Source organism: Olea europaea, chromosome 14, assembly GCF_002742605.1.
Source record: "Olea europaea var. sylvestris chromosome 14, O_europaea_v1, whole genome shotgun sequence".
NCBI classification, from domain to species: domain Eukaryota; kingdom Viridiplantae; phylum Streptophyta; class Magnoliopsida; order Lamiales; family Oleaceae; genus Olea; species Olea europaea.
In genome coordinates, this window is record NC_036250.1 from 5,179,538 (window position 1) to 5,197,253 (window position 17,716).

The 17,716-nt window shown below is 37.0% G+C and overlaps 3 protein-coding genes across 6 annotated transcripts; 2 read left to right on the plus strand and 1 right to left on the minus strand.

The window, feature by feature from the left end:
- The first annotated feature begins 102 nt into the window (after positions 1–102).
- On the plus strand, positions 103–7,537 carry LOC111408883 (uncharacterized ATP-dependent helicase C29A10.10c-like). Its single transcript, XM_023038705.1, has 8 exons — positions 103–1,257; positions 2,470–2,652; positions 3,114–3,209; positions 3,312–3,474; positions 4,211–4,343; positions 4,431–6,197; positions 6,294–6,974; positions 7,100–7,537. Exons 1-7 carry the CDS (start codon positions 420–422, stop codon positions 6,714–6,716), a joined length of 3,603 nt encoding a protein of 1,200 aa, XP_022894473.1. The 5' UTR covers positions 103–419; the 3' UTR covers positions 6,717–6,974; positions 7,100–7,537.
- Positions 7,538–10,132: 2,595 nt separating this feature from the next.
- Positions 10,133–13,501, plus strand: LOC111408885 (phosphatidylinositol transfer protein 3). 2 transcript variants are annotated; one of them, XM_023038711.1, is made up of 7 exons: positions 10,133–10,150; positions 10,310–10,352; positions 11,436–11,561; positions 11,637–11,813; positions 12,121–12,219; positions 12,388–12,630; positions 12,864–13,501. In XM_023038711.1, exons 3-7 carry the CDS (start codon positions 11,487–11,489, stop codon positions 13,242–13,244), a joined length of 975 nt encoding a protein of 324 aa, XP_022894479.1. In that variant the 5' UTR covers positions 10,133–10,150; positions 10,310–10,352; positions 11,436–11,486; the 3' UTR covers positions 13,245–13,501. The 2 variants fall into 2 exon arrangements, with proteins under 2 accessions (XP_022894479.1, XP_022894477.1); XM_023038709.1 differs by lacking the exon at positions 10,133–10,150 and having other exon boundaries at positions 10,162–10,352.
- Positions 13,502–13,690: 189 nt separating this feature from the next.
- Positions 13,691–17,525, minus strand: LOC111408884 (2,3-bisphosphoglycerate-dependent phosphoglycerate mutase-like). Of its 3 annotated transcripts, XM_023038707.1 has the most exons (9): positions 17,094–17,525; positions 16,981–16,992; positions 16,195–16,466; positions 15,837–16,060; positions 14,988–15,106; positions 14,742–14,898; positions 14,547–14,648; positions 14,347–14,466; positions 13,691–14,173 (listed from the first exon to the last, which is right to left on the minus strand). In XM_023038707.1, the coding sequence occupies exons 3-9, from the start codon at positions 16,463–16,465 to the stop codon at positions 14,126–14,128; spliced, it is 1,041 nt and encodes a 346-aa protein (XP_022894475.1). In that variant the 5' UTR covers position 16,466; positions 16,981–16,992; positions 17,094–17,525; the 3' UTR covers positions 13,691–14,125. The 3 variants fall into 3 exon arrangements, with proteins under 3 accessions (XP_022894475.1, XP_022894476.1, XP_022894474.1); XM_023038708.1 differs by lacking the exon at positions 16,981–16,992 and having other exon boundaries at positions 17,329–17,525; XM_023038706.1 differs by lacking the exon at positions 16,981–16,992 and having other exon boundaries at positions 17,094–17,524.
- Positions 17,526–17,716: the final 191 nt, after the last annotated feature.

Sequence of the window (17,716 nt, forward strand, 5' to 3'; positions counted from 1 at the left end):
GCTTCCAGCCTCAGAGAGCTGTTCCTTCATCAAGTACTGCCACACCTGACTTTTTTGTGGCATCAGCTGGTCCTAAAGGGATTTTAAATAACCATGCTTTCTCCCATGCTGCTTCTGTGTCGGGTTTCCAGCCTTTTGTTCGGTCTAAAAATCCTCAGGGATCCGATCTCTCTACTGAAAGGAGTGATGGGGACACACCTTTGAATTTTGCCTTAACGTCTGAACCAAATCATGACAAGGATATAAAGGTTTCTACAAAGCTGGAGTCAGCTTCTGCAGGTGCTCAAGCTGTTGAGAAGGAGGAAGGGGAATGGTCTGATGCAGAGGGTTCTGCTGATGCTTACAGGAGTGGTGGTGTTGATGAAGAATCAATTTCTGGTAATGGTAAAGATTTACAGGAGAAAGTTTTGGTTGAGACGATGGCAAATAATGACCTGGATGTTGGTGCAGAGAATGCCTCTATTAATTCTGGTGATGTTAAGAATGAAAGTATTAGCCTTTCATCAGGACTGGATCCAGAAACTAATGATAGGAAAGTTGATGTATTTATGAATGGCCAGGAAGATACTCTGGTGCTAAAACAAAGAGAAATCAGGGGAATTGAAGCAAATAATGCATTGAAGTGTGCTAATAATCTTGGAAAGCGTTCTAAGTTTGATGAGCAGAAGGTAGTGATGCTAGGAAAGAAGCGCAGTAGGCAGACCATGTTTCTCAATTTAGAAGATGTTAAGCAAGCCGGTACTTTGAAGGCATCAACCCCTAGAAGGCAGATTCCAGCACCTGTCGTAACTCGGACTGTGAAAGAAGGTCGTCCTGTACCACTATCCGCTGAATGTGGGGACAAACAATTTCAGCCTACAACCAAGGACTTGAAACAGGCTGATTTATCAAACAACGAAGGAAACACTTATCTGGAGGCTAATGATTCTAAATCTGAAAGTAATGGTGATAGTAATTTAGGACATCTAGGACGTTCTAGGAGGTTGAATAATTCAATTGATACCGTTGTAGAGGGGCAAACGGATGACATTTCTAAGCAGAGTTCATGGAAGCTTCCCTCTGATACAAGGCAACTTAAGAATTCTCAGCTACCTGGTAGGAAGCTAGCTGTAAGCGGTCAGAGTGCTAGTAATTCGAAATTGGCATCAAAGAAATTGCCTACCAAGAAACAATCTGCAGTAAGTTCTCAGTATCAAGATACGTCAGTGGAACGCCTTCTACGCGAGGTGACAAATGAGAAGTTTTGGCATCATCCAGGTACCCAAGTTTTTTAAAATTTCTTATATTTAAATTCCTTTTGCCTGTCGCGGTGGATCATTTATTTTTCCCAGTTGCTGTAACTATACATTCTTCTGCTTGTTCAGTTTGACAATTCAATTAAGGTCTCATGATGTCTGAGATGGTAAAAAGATAATTCTAACCTCTTTTCAAATGTTGTAACAGTTAACTTTTAGTTTGCGGTTTGTTCGGAGCCCAATTTAAGAATTGGTTGGGAGGTTGTAGGCATGACAATCTGTTTGGCCAATTTGCCATAGATTGATTACCTTTTAATAACAGTGCCACTTAAAACATCTGTTACGTCGCTTCTATACAAATATGTATATTTTTCAGAATACTAATGTCAAATCACTTCTGTATGTTTGCAATTGTGACAGCAAAAGTTATACCGCCGTTGAAGTCACTTAATGTAGGGAACTACTTAGTTTGAACTTTGAATTAAGTAGAAAACCTTTCTTTTCAAATTTTCACCTTTACGTTTATTTGGATCAGCTTGGTGGTTTTGATTTATGTCCTGGTTTTGAATGTATTAATTGATTTCCTTATAGTGCTGTCTTCATGTCACAGACTATACTTCATTTTAATAGCTTCCATCCTCTGTATTGTTTTCTAAAAAATGTTCTCCATCCCATTGCATTGAATTGCAGATGCAAATGAGTTTTGTCGTTTTCCTTTTTGATGATACTTTCTATTGAGTGAGTGGTGATCTTTGTGATACTCAGGCCCACACATAATGGAGGGTATCACAAAGCTCTATTGGGTGGGTATTCAATTGTTTTAAAAGCTTTTGAAATGAAAGGCTTTCTATCTTCCTGAATGAGCAATTCATTTATATTTAGTCTACTTATCTGAGTATATTTGACTTTCTGTCTATCATTTTCACAGAATTCAATGCTCATTTATATAGAAAACTAACAAGTCACAACTATCACTTGAATCTAAGCGCACATTATATGAGTGGTTTTATTGTAGCTTTTCTAAAGTTAGAATTAACTTACTAGAACTTCGAAATGAGTTCTTGGCAATTGTGTTAACAGGACCTATGCAGTAATTGCTGTTTTGTGAAATCTTTTGACCATATGATCTGGATATGTGTGCTCTGGTGATGTCTATATAAGCATTTAGTGTTTTTTTTATTTATTATTAAGGGCCAGAATTATTTATTAGCGTTTATTTTGGATTCTTCAACAGAGGAGGAGGAGCTTCAACGTGTTCCTGGTAGCTTTGAATCAGTGGAAGACTATGTCAGAGTATTTGAACCTTTGCTCTTTGAAGAATGCCGGGCACAGCTTTACAGTACTTGGGAGGAGTCGACTGAAACATTTTCGGGTCATGTTAGGGTCAGCATAAAAAGTATTGAAAGACGGGAAAGAGGTATTACGATTTTGCCTTAATTTCACTCTCTCAACTTGTCTGGACACTGAATTTTGGTATGTTGGTATATGGACAAAAAAGTAATTACTGAAATCCATTTGCTTTGTATGTTGGGCTTGACGCCTGAGATTTTGCTAGTTGAATTAACAGCAGTCTATTTTTAGCTGGCATTTTGACTAAGCTAATCACAAATCTACTCTTAAGGTGCCCTGAAATGACGATACTGTGTTATGGAATTCTGTTATTTGGATGTTCACGAGTTCGTTACTAGAACATTTTTCTTTCCTTTTCTATCTCCTATGTCTTTTTTTATCTTGGCCACCACTGAGATAAATACTCATCTGGTACTAGAACATTTTTTGGTTTTGGCTTAATATCTAATATTCATACTGGGGCTTGTGGCTCAACAAGGAATTTTTGTCTTATTCTTATTTTCCTTTTTCTGCTTTTGGTTTTCTCAGGGTGGTTTGATGTGATACTTCTTTCACCACACGAATTCAGATGGACTTTCAAGGAAGGTGATGTTGCTGTTCTTTCATCGCCTAAGCCAGGATCAGGTCTGTACATATGTCAAATATTTTGCCTTTTGATATCTGTCTCTGATTCATCAATTGGAAAAACCTTATATTCCAAATCTTGCCTTGATTATTCTGATGCAGTCAATTTTAAGAGGAACAGTTCATCAGTACTTCAAGATGAGGATAGTCTTGACGTTAACGGGCGCGTTGCTGGCACGGTGAGGCGGCACATACCTATTGATACACGCGAACATCCTGGGGCAATCCTTCATTTTTATGTTGGGGATTCATATGATTCCAACAGGTGAGTTATACATATAGTCGTATAGTCCTTTTGTCCTGAGACTATCCCCATTTTTTGTTATTCATTTCTGCTTGGGATTGGTTTCATTTTAAAAGAACCTACATGCTTCCAGAGCTGGAGTGTGTCAGACACTGACAGCTTGGCATCTCCTTTTCTTTATTTTTGGTTCATTTCAAAATCGAAATGAAGAAATAGTGACACTAACTACCAATGACGGAAACAAACAAGAAAAAAAGCAAGAGAAAATAACCTGAATTAGGGCGAAACAGATGGGTAATTTTTAATGTCCAATTGAATATCGGGGTCTGCGGAAGAGTAGATTTTGGTCCATTTGGATGATGTTGACTGGATGACAATTTACGGTTTGGGTGATAAGTGATAACATGTGAAGATTAAACCATGTAAGAAGATGGACCTGGTTGGGAGAAAAGACCAAATGGACCCTTATTTGACGAAGACAAAATTCGTCAAAATTAGGGGTAAAATTGTGAAGTCTTATGAGTTGAGAACTTGGAAAATGAAGCATGCTTCACAGAAACTTGGAAATGAAACATAATTTTAAAAATGAGGAAAAGATCTGTTTTTTATATACGTACACCTGCTTTGACACAAGAAGTAACATTGTTCTAATTGCTCCACACTAAAACAATATTAGGAATAAAAAAATCACATTATATCTTGACTGCAATTTCTGGCTTATTTTGATGATGGTTTTGTTTTACATTAATTGTTTCAGCAAAATCGACGATGATCATATTGTGCAGAAACTCCAACCAGGGGGCATCTGGTATCTGACTGTGCTTGGTTCTCTTGCGACCACACAGAGAGAATATGTTGCTCTGCATGCTTTTCGCCGTCTTAATTTGCAGGTATTATTTGAAATTCCTTTTTTTAGTTCTAAATGATGAGTCAGTTATATAATATTTTTATTATTTCCAATTAATGTTCTCTTGCAGATGCAAAATGCAATTCTTCAGCCTAGTCGAGATCTCTTCCCTAAATATGAAGAGCAGCCACCTGCGATGCCGGAATGCTTTACGCCAAACTTTGTTGAACACCTGCGTAGGAGCTTTAATGGACCCCAGCTAGGAGCTATTCAGTGGGCTGCAATGCATACAGCAGCTGGTACGTCTAATGGCGTGACAAAGAAGCAAGATCCATGGCCTTTTACTTTAGTTCAGGGGCCTCCCGGAACTGGTAAGACTCATACAGTGTGGGGAATGCTAAATGTGATCCATCTTGTACAGTATCAGCATTACTATACTGCATTGTTAAAGAAACTGGCACCTGAAAGCTATAAGCAGGTGACTGAGAACAACTCTGATACTGTAGCCATTGGATCCATTGATGAAGTTCTTCAAAGCATGAATCAGAATCTATTTCGCACACTTCCAAAGCTTTGCCCAAAACCTAGGATGCTTGTCTGTGCTCCCTCGAATGCTGCGACTGATGAGCTGCTTTCACGTGTTCTGGATCGTGGTTTTATTGATGGCGAGATGAAAGTTTATCGGCCTGATGTGGCTCGAGTTGGGGTGGATTCCCAGACACGTGCTGCCCAGTCAGTTTCTGTGGAACGAAGAACCGAACAGCTTTTGATGAAGAGCCGTGATGAAGTTTATGGATGGATGCACAATTTGAGAGTTCGTGAAACTCAGTTATCTCAGCAGATCTCTTGCCTACAAAAAGAACTCAATGTCGCTGCTGTCACTGGTCGTGCACAAGGATCAGTTGGTGTTGATCCGGATGTTCTAATTGCAAGGGACCAAAACCGAGATAATTTGCTACAAAACCTTGCTGCAGTGGTTGAGAACAGAGACAAGATATTAGTGGAAATGTCCAGGTTGCTTATTCTGGAAAGCAGGTTTCGTGGTGGTAGCAACTTCAACTTAGAGGAAGCCCGTGCTAGTCTGGAGGCAAGTTTTGCCAATGAAGCTGAGATTGTTTTCACTACTGTTTCAAGCAGTGGACGCAAGTTGTTCTCTCGTCTAACTCATGGTTTTGACATGGTTGTGATTGATGAAGCGGCTCAAGCTAGTGAAGTTGCTGTACTGCCCCCCCTTTCTCTTGGTGCAGCACGTTGTGTTCTTGTGGGGGATCCTCAGCAGCTTCCTGCTACTGTCATCAGTAAGGCAGCTGGAACCTTGCTTTATAGTCGAAGTCTTTTTGAGAGGTTCCAGCAAGCAGGCTGTCCAACAATGTTGTTATCTGTTCAATATAGGATGCACCCACAAATTAGGGATTTTCCTTCTAGGCATTTCTATCAAGGACGGCTTACAGATAGTGAAAGTGTTGCCAATCTTCCAGATGAGAAATATTACAAAGATTCTTTACTGAAGCCTTATATCTTCTATGATATCACACACGGTCGAGAATCTCATCGGGGTGGATCTGTCTCTTTTCAGAATACACAAGAAGCACAGTTTTGTCTTCGTCTATATGAGCACCTTCAGAAAACAATAAAATTATCAGGAGTGGGAAAAGTATCTGTGGGTATAATCACTCCATACAAGCTGCAACTAAAATGCCTACAACGGGAGTTCAAGGATATTTTATATTCGGAGGAAGGGAAAGACATCTATATTAATACAGTGGATGCTTTCCAAGGCCAAGAACGTGATGTCATTATTATGTCTTGCGTTCGAGCTTCTAGCCATGGGGTTGGGTTTGTCGCAGACATTCGGAGAATGAATGTTGCTCTTACTCGAGCAAAAAGAGCTCTTTGGGTATGCTTTATTTCGTAAAGTAAATTTATGTGTGTGTTAATGCATGTGCAATTATGAGTGGAATGCCTAATTATTTTTCCTTCTGATTACTGACAGGTCATGGGAAATGCCAGTGCGCTGATACAGTCTGATGATTGGGCTGCATTAATTGCTGATGCCAAAGCACGGAAGTGTTACATGGACATGGATTCTCTACCTAAAGATTTCTTTGTGCCGGAGTCTTCTACTTATGGTCTCTTACCTCCCAAGAGTTCTAATACTAGGGGCTTCAGATCTGGACCAAGATATAGATCATATGAGTCACACATGGAATCCAAGTCAGGAACACCGTCAGAAGATGATGAGAAGTCAAATACATCTTCAAGTTCTAGGAATGGTAGTTATCGACACTTGAGGCCAGGAACAGAGAATGGCTTGGATGATTTTGATCAATCTAGTAATAGATCTCGAGATGCCTGGCAATACGGCATTCAAAAGAAGCAAAACACCGCAGGTATCTTGGGAAAACAAGACTTATAGCAGCTGGCATGTTATTGTCTGCAAGACCCCTTCCGCCTTGTGGGATTGTACAATTTTTCTCCCATTCTGATCTCATGATCTGGTTATGTCGGAAAGGATAAGGCTGCCTCCTACTGGGAAAAGAATTTACGAGATAGTGGCATCCAGTTTGCTCATCCAGTATTTGCAATGCGGTAAGACTGAGCTAATTTTTTTTTCCAAGTGCTACTTTCTGGATGATCTTTCTCATATCCGAAGCCTTCATCACTGGATATAGAGGTAAGAATTTCTTAATACTTCCTGTGCTAGAATTTAGACTCAACTTTGCCAGGATCTTCACCAGTTATACTGCATTGTTCTTGCAAATTACGGTCTCAAATCTGATGTAATCAATCATCTTCGAGGTGGGTTGCTGCTTAAAAGTTGATTCATCGAAGTTGAACAATGGTTTAGGCACCATTTTCTTCATGGCATGGATAAATGTTTTATACTATGCATGGGCATGTCTGCCTTCTTATGGAAGTATAAATGCGGAACTTGGCATGGTACTCGGAGTGCTGAGAGGTGGAGCTCTCGCTGTGTAAAAAGTTAGCATAGACATATTCTCGATGTGTTCAACTACAACTTTAGTTAATAGGCTAAATGGCTGTTATTCGATTTCTTAAACAGCCAATATGATCCTTGCGAATGAGATAAAATGTTGCCGAATGGGTCATGCAATGGGCAAAATTTTGTACAGGATTCGTATGCCAGAATGGTCGTTCTGTGTGTGTATATGATTTCAATAGAAGTTATATACGCCTTTGTAAATGCATATATAATTGAACAATGGCTTTGCAATAGCATGTGCTATAATTATAAATTCAACTGTCACCGACCCAAAAAAAAAAGTTTCAAAAGCTGACTTTCGTTAGTAAAAACTAAAAATGTAACTTTACGTGACCCCAATATGCTTATTGTCTTATAAATGGTATAAAGTAAAACCGCTATAAGGGTAATAATGTTGATAATGAGAAAATTACGGTTTACTTAATCTATCAATAGATTCAATGAAATGAATGCTATCACGTCTTGAATTATAAATTACAATAATGACATAGCCTACTGATTAATATTATTCAAGAGATTATGTCTATTTAGAATGATAATAATTTTATATACATTACAAAAAATTATTGGGCGAGGTGGAGTTTGGTTTAAGTAAAGAGAAAGCGTCAGCAACTTTAAATATATTATTTTCAGAAAAAATAAATTGATAAAATAAAGATTATCAAGTGAAATGTTCTTTAATGCTGTAAAATGATGATTAACTATTTAATCTTATCTAATCTTGATGTAATATAGCCCATGTTTGGTGAAAATTAGAAGAGAATTTTATAACTAAGAGGATAACTATGACACATTTTAAAAGTAAGAATATAAGTTTCAAAATTCAAAAATAAGATATTCATTAAATTTTATTTATAATTTAATTAATTAAATATATTAAGATCACGGATCTATACAATTTGATCATAGATTCACAATTTAATTAGTCACATATTATTCTTCAGTCACAAATCAAAATTTTTTAATGTCACAAATTATTTTACGATCATAATTCCAAACTTTTGTAGGTCACAATTTATTCGTCCGTTGCCAATCAAAAATTTATACTTCACAATTTATTTAGAGGCCACATATCACAAATATTATGTATTACAACTTATTAAACAATTTCAAATTATTAATTTTTTAGATCGCACATTATTTTTTATCACAATTTATCTTTCTTATTGGTCACATATTAACCAATTCAATGGTAACAATCAACCAATTAATCTGTGACCACCACCAAACAACCACTGCCTCCAACATCACCAACGCCATCGTCATCGCCAAAATCACCACCCTACAACAGCGCCACTGTCTCAAACAAAATTGACACATCACCGCCACACACCCTCCACACCATCACCCAATAGCAACACCCCCACACCACAGACACCCCCACGGCACCATAACCACACCAACATAGCCTAACAACGCCGCCACCACCCAAAATCACTGCACAACCACCGCAATCATAAAAAACAATCACATCACACCACCAATTGCAGTCGAATTTGAATCTGTATACTACTACCTACAGCTGTCAACTCCAACACCAACACCAACACCAGATTTCTCTAACGAGCAATAGCTGTGTCTCCCAACCTACCAATCCAACATCGTCACCACCATTACCATACACAGCCTTTGCCAAATCTTCCACCTCTCACGAATGGGTAACCAACACCGCGCATTCATACCTCAAATTAACAATCCAGTCGACCAGCAGTAGTGATAGGGACAAAGTCGCCCTGCAACATTCACATCGTGCGATGCGACACGTCGTCTTCACTATTGCTTCACTCGTCACCTAGGATTGTCAACGAGCCGAGCTGAGTCGGCTGGCGAGCCGAAACTTGAGGCTCGAGCTCGGCTCAGTTAAAATTGTCCAGCTTTTTTCGGGCCCGAGCCGGGCCGAGCAAACGTTCGCCCAAAAATTTTAGGCTCGACCATTTCGGCTCGGGCCTTTTCGAGCCGAGTTGGGCAGCCCATTTTTCTACCCCTTTTTTCCTCTAAGGCAGCATTTTACTGCCATAATTTTATTATTATTATTATTATTATTATTATTATTATTATTATTATTATAATAAGGGCTCACGAGCCGACTCGGGTAAAACCCATTGGTTCGGGTCTATCGAGCCTCGAGTTGAGCCGGCTCGGGCTTTTTGCGGGTCGAGCAACGGGCGGCTCGAGCTGAAGAGCCGGATTGACATCCCTACGTGACAACTTGGCAACGATCGTGATTTGAGGAAGAGAGTCCAATGGTGTCGAGAATGGAGAGGAGATGGGAGAAAAAAATAATTTTAGGGTTTGAAAATATTGATTTATGATAATATTTTTGATTTATAATAAGTAAAAGTGACTTGATGTTTGAAATGTAGATTTTTATAGTAGGGTTTCCTGTAATTTTCACAAATTAAAATTTAGGTCAATGTAAATAATTAATTTTAATAACATATTTTATGGGTTTCACAATTTTTTAGTTATATATTTCATCAACTTCTATTAAAATTCTAAAATTTTGATTTTAATCCCGCAAGGGGCATATTGTCGATCTCATAAAATCCTGTACCCCTACTGTTATAGTAAATTTACCAGTTGGAGTCTAAAAATTGTATTCTTTTTTAGATTATAACTTGCCCCGTAATCTGGATTAAAATCAAATTATTAATAAATTTTGATAAAAATGAATGAAATGTAGGTTTCGTAGAATATGTGATCAAAATTAATTATTGATTTTGATTTAATTTTTACCAAACATGACGGATGCCGTCCAAAAAATTTATTATTTAATAAAAACCTTTTGTCCAGTTTTGCAGGAAGCTAACCAGGACAATGTCAGAATCTGCAGAATTTCCCACATGGTATGCGCCATTAAGAATATAAAACAATATAATTTTGTATTATGGTCAATACATCCGTCAAAACCAATGCTAAAAACTCTTCTCCCTCTAATTAATTCAAGCACACCATTGTCTTTGTTGACCATAATTTCCCATTTCTCTATTTCACCAATAGTACAGATCCTTGATTCTTATTCTAGAGCTCGCGCAACTCAAGAAACAGGTATTTTTTCTATTGTTGAAAAGTTAAACATCTATTATCTTGATTTTCATTATTATAAGTTTGCAGTTTTTTCTGTTTATCCATTATTTACTGGTGCCTATTTTTCGAAGAGGATTATTTCTTTTTATGCTTGCTTTTTTGGATTTTGTGGAGTTTGTAATTAAAATGAAAACTAACTGTGCTTTAGTTGAATTGGTTGATATTGATCATTTCTTGAAGTGCCGATTTTGGGTTCTTGGTTGACTTTATTGTTTTCTTCTAGATTTTTGAATTGAATTCTTGAAGCTGACATTTAGCGTTTTCTTGTTGAATCTTCTGAATATATTCAGCTTTGGTAAATTTATGTCGCTTCAACAATACTAAATCGGGGGTGGTGGTGTTCGTTTTCTTGATAAATTCGTTTCTTTTTTATTTACTTCGCTTGGAGCCTGAACAATTATAAATGACAATGTTGAGAAAATGTAATGTATGTACTGGGAATCCCGTCACTGTACTATTTATCTGAATTGCATAAACTGGAGATGTTCTTCAATGGATCTTCCATGGATCAAAGTTACGATACATAAAAGAACACAATAAAAATATTCCCAGACTTAAATTTGTTAATTCAACAATTTACAAGAAGAATATGATGGCCATTCATTCAGCTTTTCTAGTTTTTCTCGTGGCAGAGGTGTAGGAAATATTTATTTATTTTTGTATAATTTAATAGATTATGATATCAGTTCAAGTTGAATCACGAGGAAAATAATTGAAGGACTTGAGAAATTGAGATTCCTATGGTATTGAAGGCAATGAGCCCTGGACTAAATTACTTTCAGTAAAACGAAAGGAAAACATGGAGAAAATATGGATAATTTTCATTAATTGGCATTGCTACTTTCACTGAAACTATTAGGAATATACCAGTGCGGTTATCCACATTGGCATGTTTATTGCAAAAGAAAAAAGAGTAATATGATTGCACCATAGGCCGGAAACTTCATGTCAACCCCATTTCTTTACTGTAGTACAAGGTCTATCTGTGGGTTTGATTCTACGTTCTTTGGTTTGTTTCTCTAACTTATCTTACTCTTTTTCCAGAGAGAATCTTAATTACTCGGGAGAATAATTCCTACCAAAGCATTGAGAATTATGAGTTCTGAGTCGAATAAAACAGCTCCAAATTTCAGTGACAATTCTTTGGAACCAGAAGTGCAGCAGGGAAAGGTATTTTCAGTCCCTCGTAAACCATCGTTGAAAAACATTATTATTTAGTGCTGATGAACCTATTTTTGTTTTCAGATTAACGAGGTGAAAAGGTTAATTGGGCCACAGTCTGGTAAATTGGCTCTTTATTGTTCCGATGCATCCATTTCAAGATACTTAAGGGGACGAAACTGGAATGTTAATAAGGCAGTTAAAATGCTTAAAGCGACCCTAAAGTGGAGAATGGAATACAAACCTGAAGAAATTCGCTGGGTAATGTCTACTTATCCAAATACTCTAACTGGAATGCTTTTCTTCCGATCTTCATTTTTCTGTAGTAGGCCTTTTCAAGTTTTTGACGGTCTATGCATTGTTAGCATTCGTTTCGGAAGTTCTTATATGTTTTTCTGAGTTGTTCTGTTCATGCACTCCTCTTAGTACTAGTATTTTCGAGACTTTCTCTTTCCCACTGTAGATTATTTATGAATAACTGGTTGATTTTTCGAGTTTATGACTGTTCATTGTTGTCAGAAGACTCTAAATATGTTCTCTGGTTAATGCGTCTTAATTTGTGATGAAGGGCGATGTTGAAAAGGAGGCAGAAACTGGAAAAATTTACAGGGCGAGTTATAAAGATAAGCACGGAAGGCCAGTTCTGGTCATGAGGCCTAGGTGCCAGGTCAAATCCGATAATTCCTCCTATTCACAAAACATATGATAGTTCTTATAAGTAACTCACTTATTTCCAACAAACTTTAATTGTTTACTTACAACTAAAATATTAAGCTTGGCAAAAATGTCTGTCCTGTATTTTTACTCAAAATTTTCAAGTTTTATATCAATGCAGAACACAAAATCAACAAAAGGCCAAATTAAGTATTTGGTTTATTGCATGGAGAATGCAATTCTAAATCTTCCTCAAGACCAGGAGCAGATGGTCTGGTTGATTGATTTTCATGGTTTCAGTATGTCGAATATATCAATAAAGGTAACACGGGAAACAGCTCACGTCCTCCAAGAACATTATCCCGAGAGACTTGGAGTTGCAATTCTATATGATCCACCGAAGATATTCGAACCATTTTGGACGGTATTTTCCCTTATACTTCTTATCGTTCTTACACACATCTTCCATTCCAGTACATTGTGACACTATTATAAATTTCATTCACATCCATTATGTTTTATTTGAAACCCTGTTATAATGATTTGTTTCAACAATCACGTTTGGCTAAGCTGTTAAAATGTATAAGTTACTTTTAAACAACTTTTTTATCCAAGTAAAACTTTTAAGCCTAATCAAACATGCTCCTGGTCGACCAGGTTGCGAAACCTTTCCTAGAGCCTAAAACTGTTGCCAAAGTCAAGTTTGTTTACTCGGACAACGCTAATACAATGAGCATCATGGATAATTTGTTCGACATGGAAGTGGTGGAGTCTGCATTTGGCGGAAAAGATGATATGGGTTTTGACATCAACAAGTATGCTGAGAGGATGAAGGAGGATGATAAAAAAATTCCTTCGTTTTGGACAACTGATAATAATCTGGCAGCAACATCACTTCCTGCTGCCCCCAGTTTAGATCCCACTAATTCAGAGCCAGAATCCGATGCGCCTGAAGAAAAAGCAGACAAATCATCGTCTCCTAAGGATAATGGAGATGACACATTGGCAAATGAATCTCTACCTTCGAAACAGAAGTGAGGTAATTCCATACGGTTCCTAACTGTGTAATAATTTTTGTTTAGCGATAATTTTGACTGTTCGACTAGGACTGCTGGCACTATCATCGTATTCTTTGGTTTCTACTTTTTCTGGACAAGAAATGTGTCTTGTAGCCAATGTAATTGGACTTCTGCAGTTCAATAACTGCTTGGTTTTACTGATCTTCTGTTGACATGGTCTGGTGCTCCTTATAATGGGAAGTTCTTGAATAAAGCATATTCATGAAGTTTCAAATTTGGCTTCTGTTCTGGACTCTGAAAGAATTTTAGATTGTTTAAGCTTGACTTATATTCTAAACCAGTGGTCTCTTCAATTATACGATACCGCCAATTCACGTGCATATCCCTGAAACAGACGCATCATTTATAGATTTGAACAACAAAAGATTCACGCAGCATTGAGATTCTTGTCAAAAATCATAAACATTCACTCAAAATAACATCATATTACTCCCATTTCTCATATAATTGTGCATCGTCTTGCCGAAGAAAACTGCATTTCAAAATCCAAATTCACAGACGAAAAAGCCATTACAAGGGCATTTCGGCATCCATGACACGTACTTCTCTTATCATTAATCAAGAGTCGTTTCAACTCTATATTACAATACAGAATTCAAGTATTTCTATAGTAAAACTTTTAAAAGGTGCAAGTGAAACAACTAAGCTATATCAGGACATACAGGAGGTACAAAAACCAGGACTAGAGTGTCTGCAAATGCATTTCTTTTAGACTTTGAATAGGGAGGAGTTAGTAGAAACCAAACGGAAGGCAAGCAGCAGCAAAGGAGAGGACAGCCTTGGAGTTGAGGCTAAAGAGTTCAAGTGTAGAAGACCCGTAAATTTTCTCATACCTCCAATCTAAGATTGAAACTTCTCGTCCAACCTTTGCCTGTATTGAGCCAACCTCTGCAAATATGAATTGAATAGAAAAAGGGATAGTAAATTGCAAAAATTGATACAGGATGCACTGAAATTGTAGTAGGTTTATTTGTTTGTCTAGGTCAACATAAGATAGATATAAGCCAAAAAATCTTTTAACGGATTCCTTTCAGATGGTGGTCTCGGAAAAACCCACACACCTTAGTGTAAGCATAAACGCCTGCTTCATTTGGCGCCACAGGGCTGCCTCTTCGAATAAATTTTCCCTCTTTAAAAATGTAAAGCATCGGTATCCCAGTCGATAACTCCAAGCTAATAACCTAACAAAAGGAAAGACACAAACCGTTCAGTTATAAGTGGAAGAAAATGGCAGAAACATTCAGCAAGTTCAAATCCCTACCTCTTGCGAAGTCAGTTCGTCCAAATACATGATGATTGACCTCAGTGAATTCCCGTGCGCAGCAATCATTACATTTTTCCCACATAGAAGTTGGGGCTCAATCTTGATCATTAAATATTAAGTGAGGACCATGAATAAGCGGATAGAACTAAGCAAATAATCACATATATGAGAGGATGAATTTGTTGCTCTTACATGATCCGTAAAGTACGCAACAGCTCTCTCAGCGCACGTTTCCAAGCTCTCGCCGTTTGGTGGAGGTGTATCATAACTGCGTCGCCATTCATGAACTTGCTCCTTCCCATATCTTTCAGCAGTTTCCTGTTTATTGAGACCTTGTAATTCCCCATACCTGTAGAGAAGCAATATTTGGTTAAAATCTTATAATGTGGCCAACCATCATAAATCAAGATAAAAAAATTGCCAAAATGATATAATTACATTCTTTCATTTAGTTGCCAAGCTGTTACAACTGGAATGCACTGTTTATGGGTATCTTCACTGAAAATTTGACTCCATGCTTTCGCTTGCTCACTTTCATTGTGCAAAATAATAGGAACCTGCATAGACATAAATTAGTCTAAAAGAACCTCAAGGAGTCAAAACCTATAAATTTATTCATAACCATAAAAACCTGAAAAATTTCCTTGAGTCCGAAAAAGGATTTTTAAATCTTCCCTGCCCCAAGTAGCTAAATTAAGATGGTGTGTTTTTTTTATAAAGACCCAGATCATGCCCAAGCGATTATATCATACGTACTGTCCTCTTTGGAAGGATCTCTGCCCTCTTACAGCTCACGACTTTCATTTGCGTTCCTCAAGATTCGAACACTTGACCTCCCTTAAGAGAGACTTAAGTTGAATCCTAGTACCAATTGGGTAAGAAGGCAGAGGCCCAAAGTGGAAAGTATGTACGATATAACGGTTTGGAAGCGAGGCCTAGGTTGTTAAAAAAGTCTAGTTATCCCGAGCACTCAATTCTCCTTAAATACTTAGCACAGAATCTCATCAGTTACTGATGAAGATTACATGATGTGAAATCTCACTGAAAAAGAGGTACAAAAGCTCCTCGTCCATGAGGGGAACAAACGAATTTATATAAATTGTTCTAGATGTGCCACTGCAGACTCGATACACCTTTTTATGAAAGGACTGACTCAAGCACAATTTTATAAACTATTGGCCATGAGACTTAAACTTGTTTCTTTGCTCTCATCTAAAAGTTTAAGATCTTAGAGGGGACAAACTAATTTACTTAAATTATTTTCAACAAACTCCACAGGCAATTTACCTTCTTGCGACGGTGTTCAGTCATGACAAGCATGGCAGTCATCTGCGCACGAATCAAAGCAGATGTATAGATTATATCAACAGGAATGCTGCTGATTCTTTTGCCAGCTTCGATAGCCTCTTCTACACCCTTCTTGGTTAGTGGCACATCTACACAACCTGTGAACAAGTTCTTCTCATTCCACATGGATTCACCATGCCTAATCAAGATCAATGCAGCTTCACCTGGAATAAAAAATAGACAAGAGGACCTTAAGAAATGTTATGAAAAAAGGCCTTCATCTTCTCCAACAACAATGAAAAGCACAGCACTATAATTTGATTCTCCTAAAAATAAAATCTAACAGAGAAAAATATACTTGATTTTTTTCCCGAGTCACTTGTTGCTCCATTTGATGGAGAAGAAACAGAACCGAAAATTGTAGTCTGAGAAGTTGAGGCCTCAATAATGCTAAAAGTTCTCTTCCTAGAGCAGTAAGTTCGTCTTCCCAACAGATTGATATCTAGCTTAACACCTTTCGATATCAACCTAAATGAAGCATTCCCATTTTCCTGACTGAGACCCGAAACACCAAGGTAACAATTGGATTGAAGCGTAGCAAGTGCTTGGTGAAATACAGTTGCAGCCATTCTGCAGTGAAACCAAAATAACAGGATAAGTCAAAATACAGCTATTTTCAGTTCTCAAACTGTATATGAATACTAAAATTCAAGAAATCGGCATCTATTTTGAGGTCTGACTTATTTGAGAATCTTACACGCTTGATACTTAGACATGGAAAAAATAAATAAAAAAATAAAAAAATGGGAGAGAGCTCTTTCATTCTCTTTATTTTCATAATCATTAAACCAGTACATTATTGACATTACTATACTAAAAAACAAATGTAATCTTAACAGATCATTATCCAAATAATCAAAATCACCCATCAATGGAATACTTTAAACCTAACCAAACAAATTTAGATGCAATGAGAAATCAATAGCTACGCTTCCATAAAAAAACATAACATATATATATTCCTCAAATGGGCATTAAATCATGAAAAATATAGAAATTCGCAAAATGAGTAAATTAATATAATCAACAAAAAGCAGCCCATACAACACAAATTGTACAATTATCTTGAGAACACGTAACTTACATGAACAACTCGCTGACAAAACAGCAGTCAACATCCAAGGCAAATCAAGAAAATTATTTAGTAAATGGAAAATGATTAAGATAAGAAAAAAAAAAGAAAGGCAGAGATCTTACATTACTCTGTTATTAGTATAAATACGCAACACCGGAGGAATCAAGGATCAAATGCTTGGCCCGGTTTTGAAAGGAAAGAAGAGTTAATTACAAGGAAAGGTGGCAAAGAAAAAGTAGCATAAACATCAGTCAGAGGATATGAAGTTACTAAAAAAATAACAATAGAGAAAAGATGTGTTCTTTATGTATCATATATATTTACGAGTGTAATTTCTCTTGAAAGAAATCGAAATACATAGTGGTTTGTTGGGACTGTCTTCATAAAACGCCCCAAAATTTGTTGGCCTTTTGGTGTTACAAGCGGACGGAAAAATCCTTTCTTGGCTTCTTATGTTTTATATTTAATATAAGCTAGTAATTGTGAGTTAATTTCTGAAACTGGGATAGGGTTAGGTTTGAAGATTAATTGTGACTTAATTTCTGAAATTGGTTGAAAGTTAGGGTTGAATATGATAAACTGAGGATTAACTGTTCTAAATTGTTCGTTGACAAAAATAGTATTTCACACAATTTTTTTTTTTTTTAAACACATAATTAGGTTTTAAGTGTAACATATTGTTGTTTGGTATACGGTAGCAATTAACAGTGACATGTAAGATCTTACGATTGTCTCTAAACTGAAT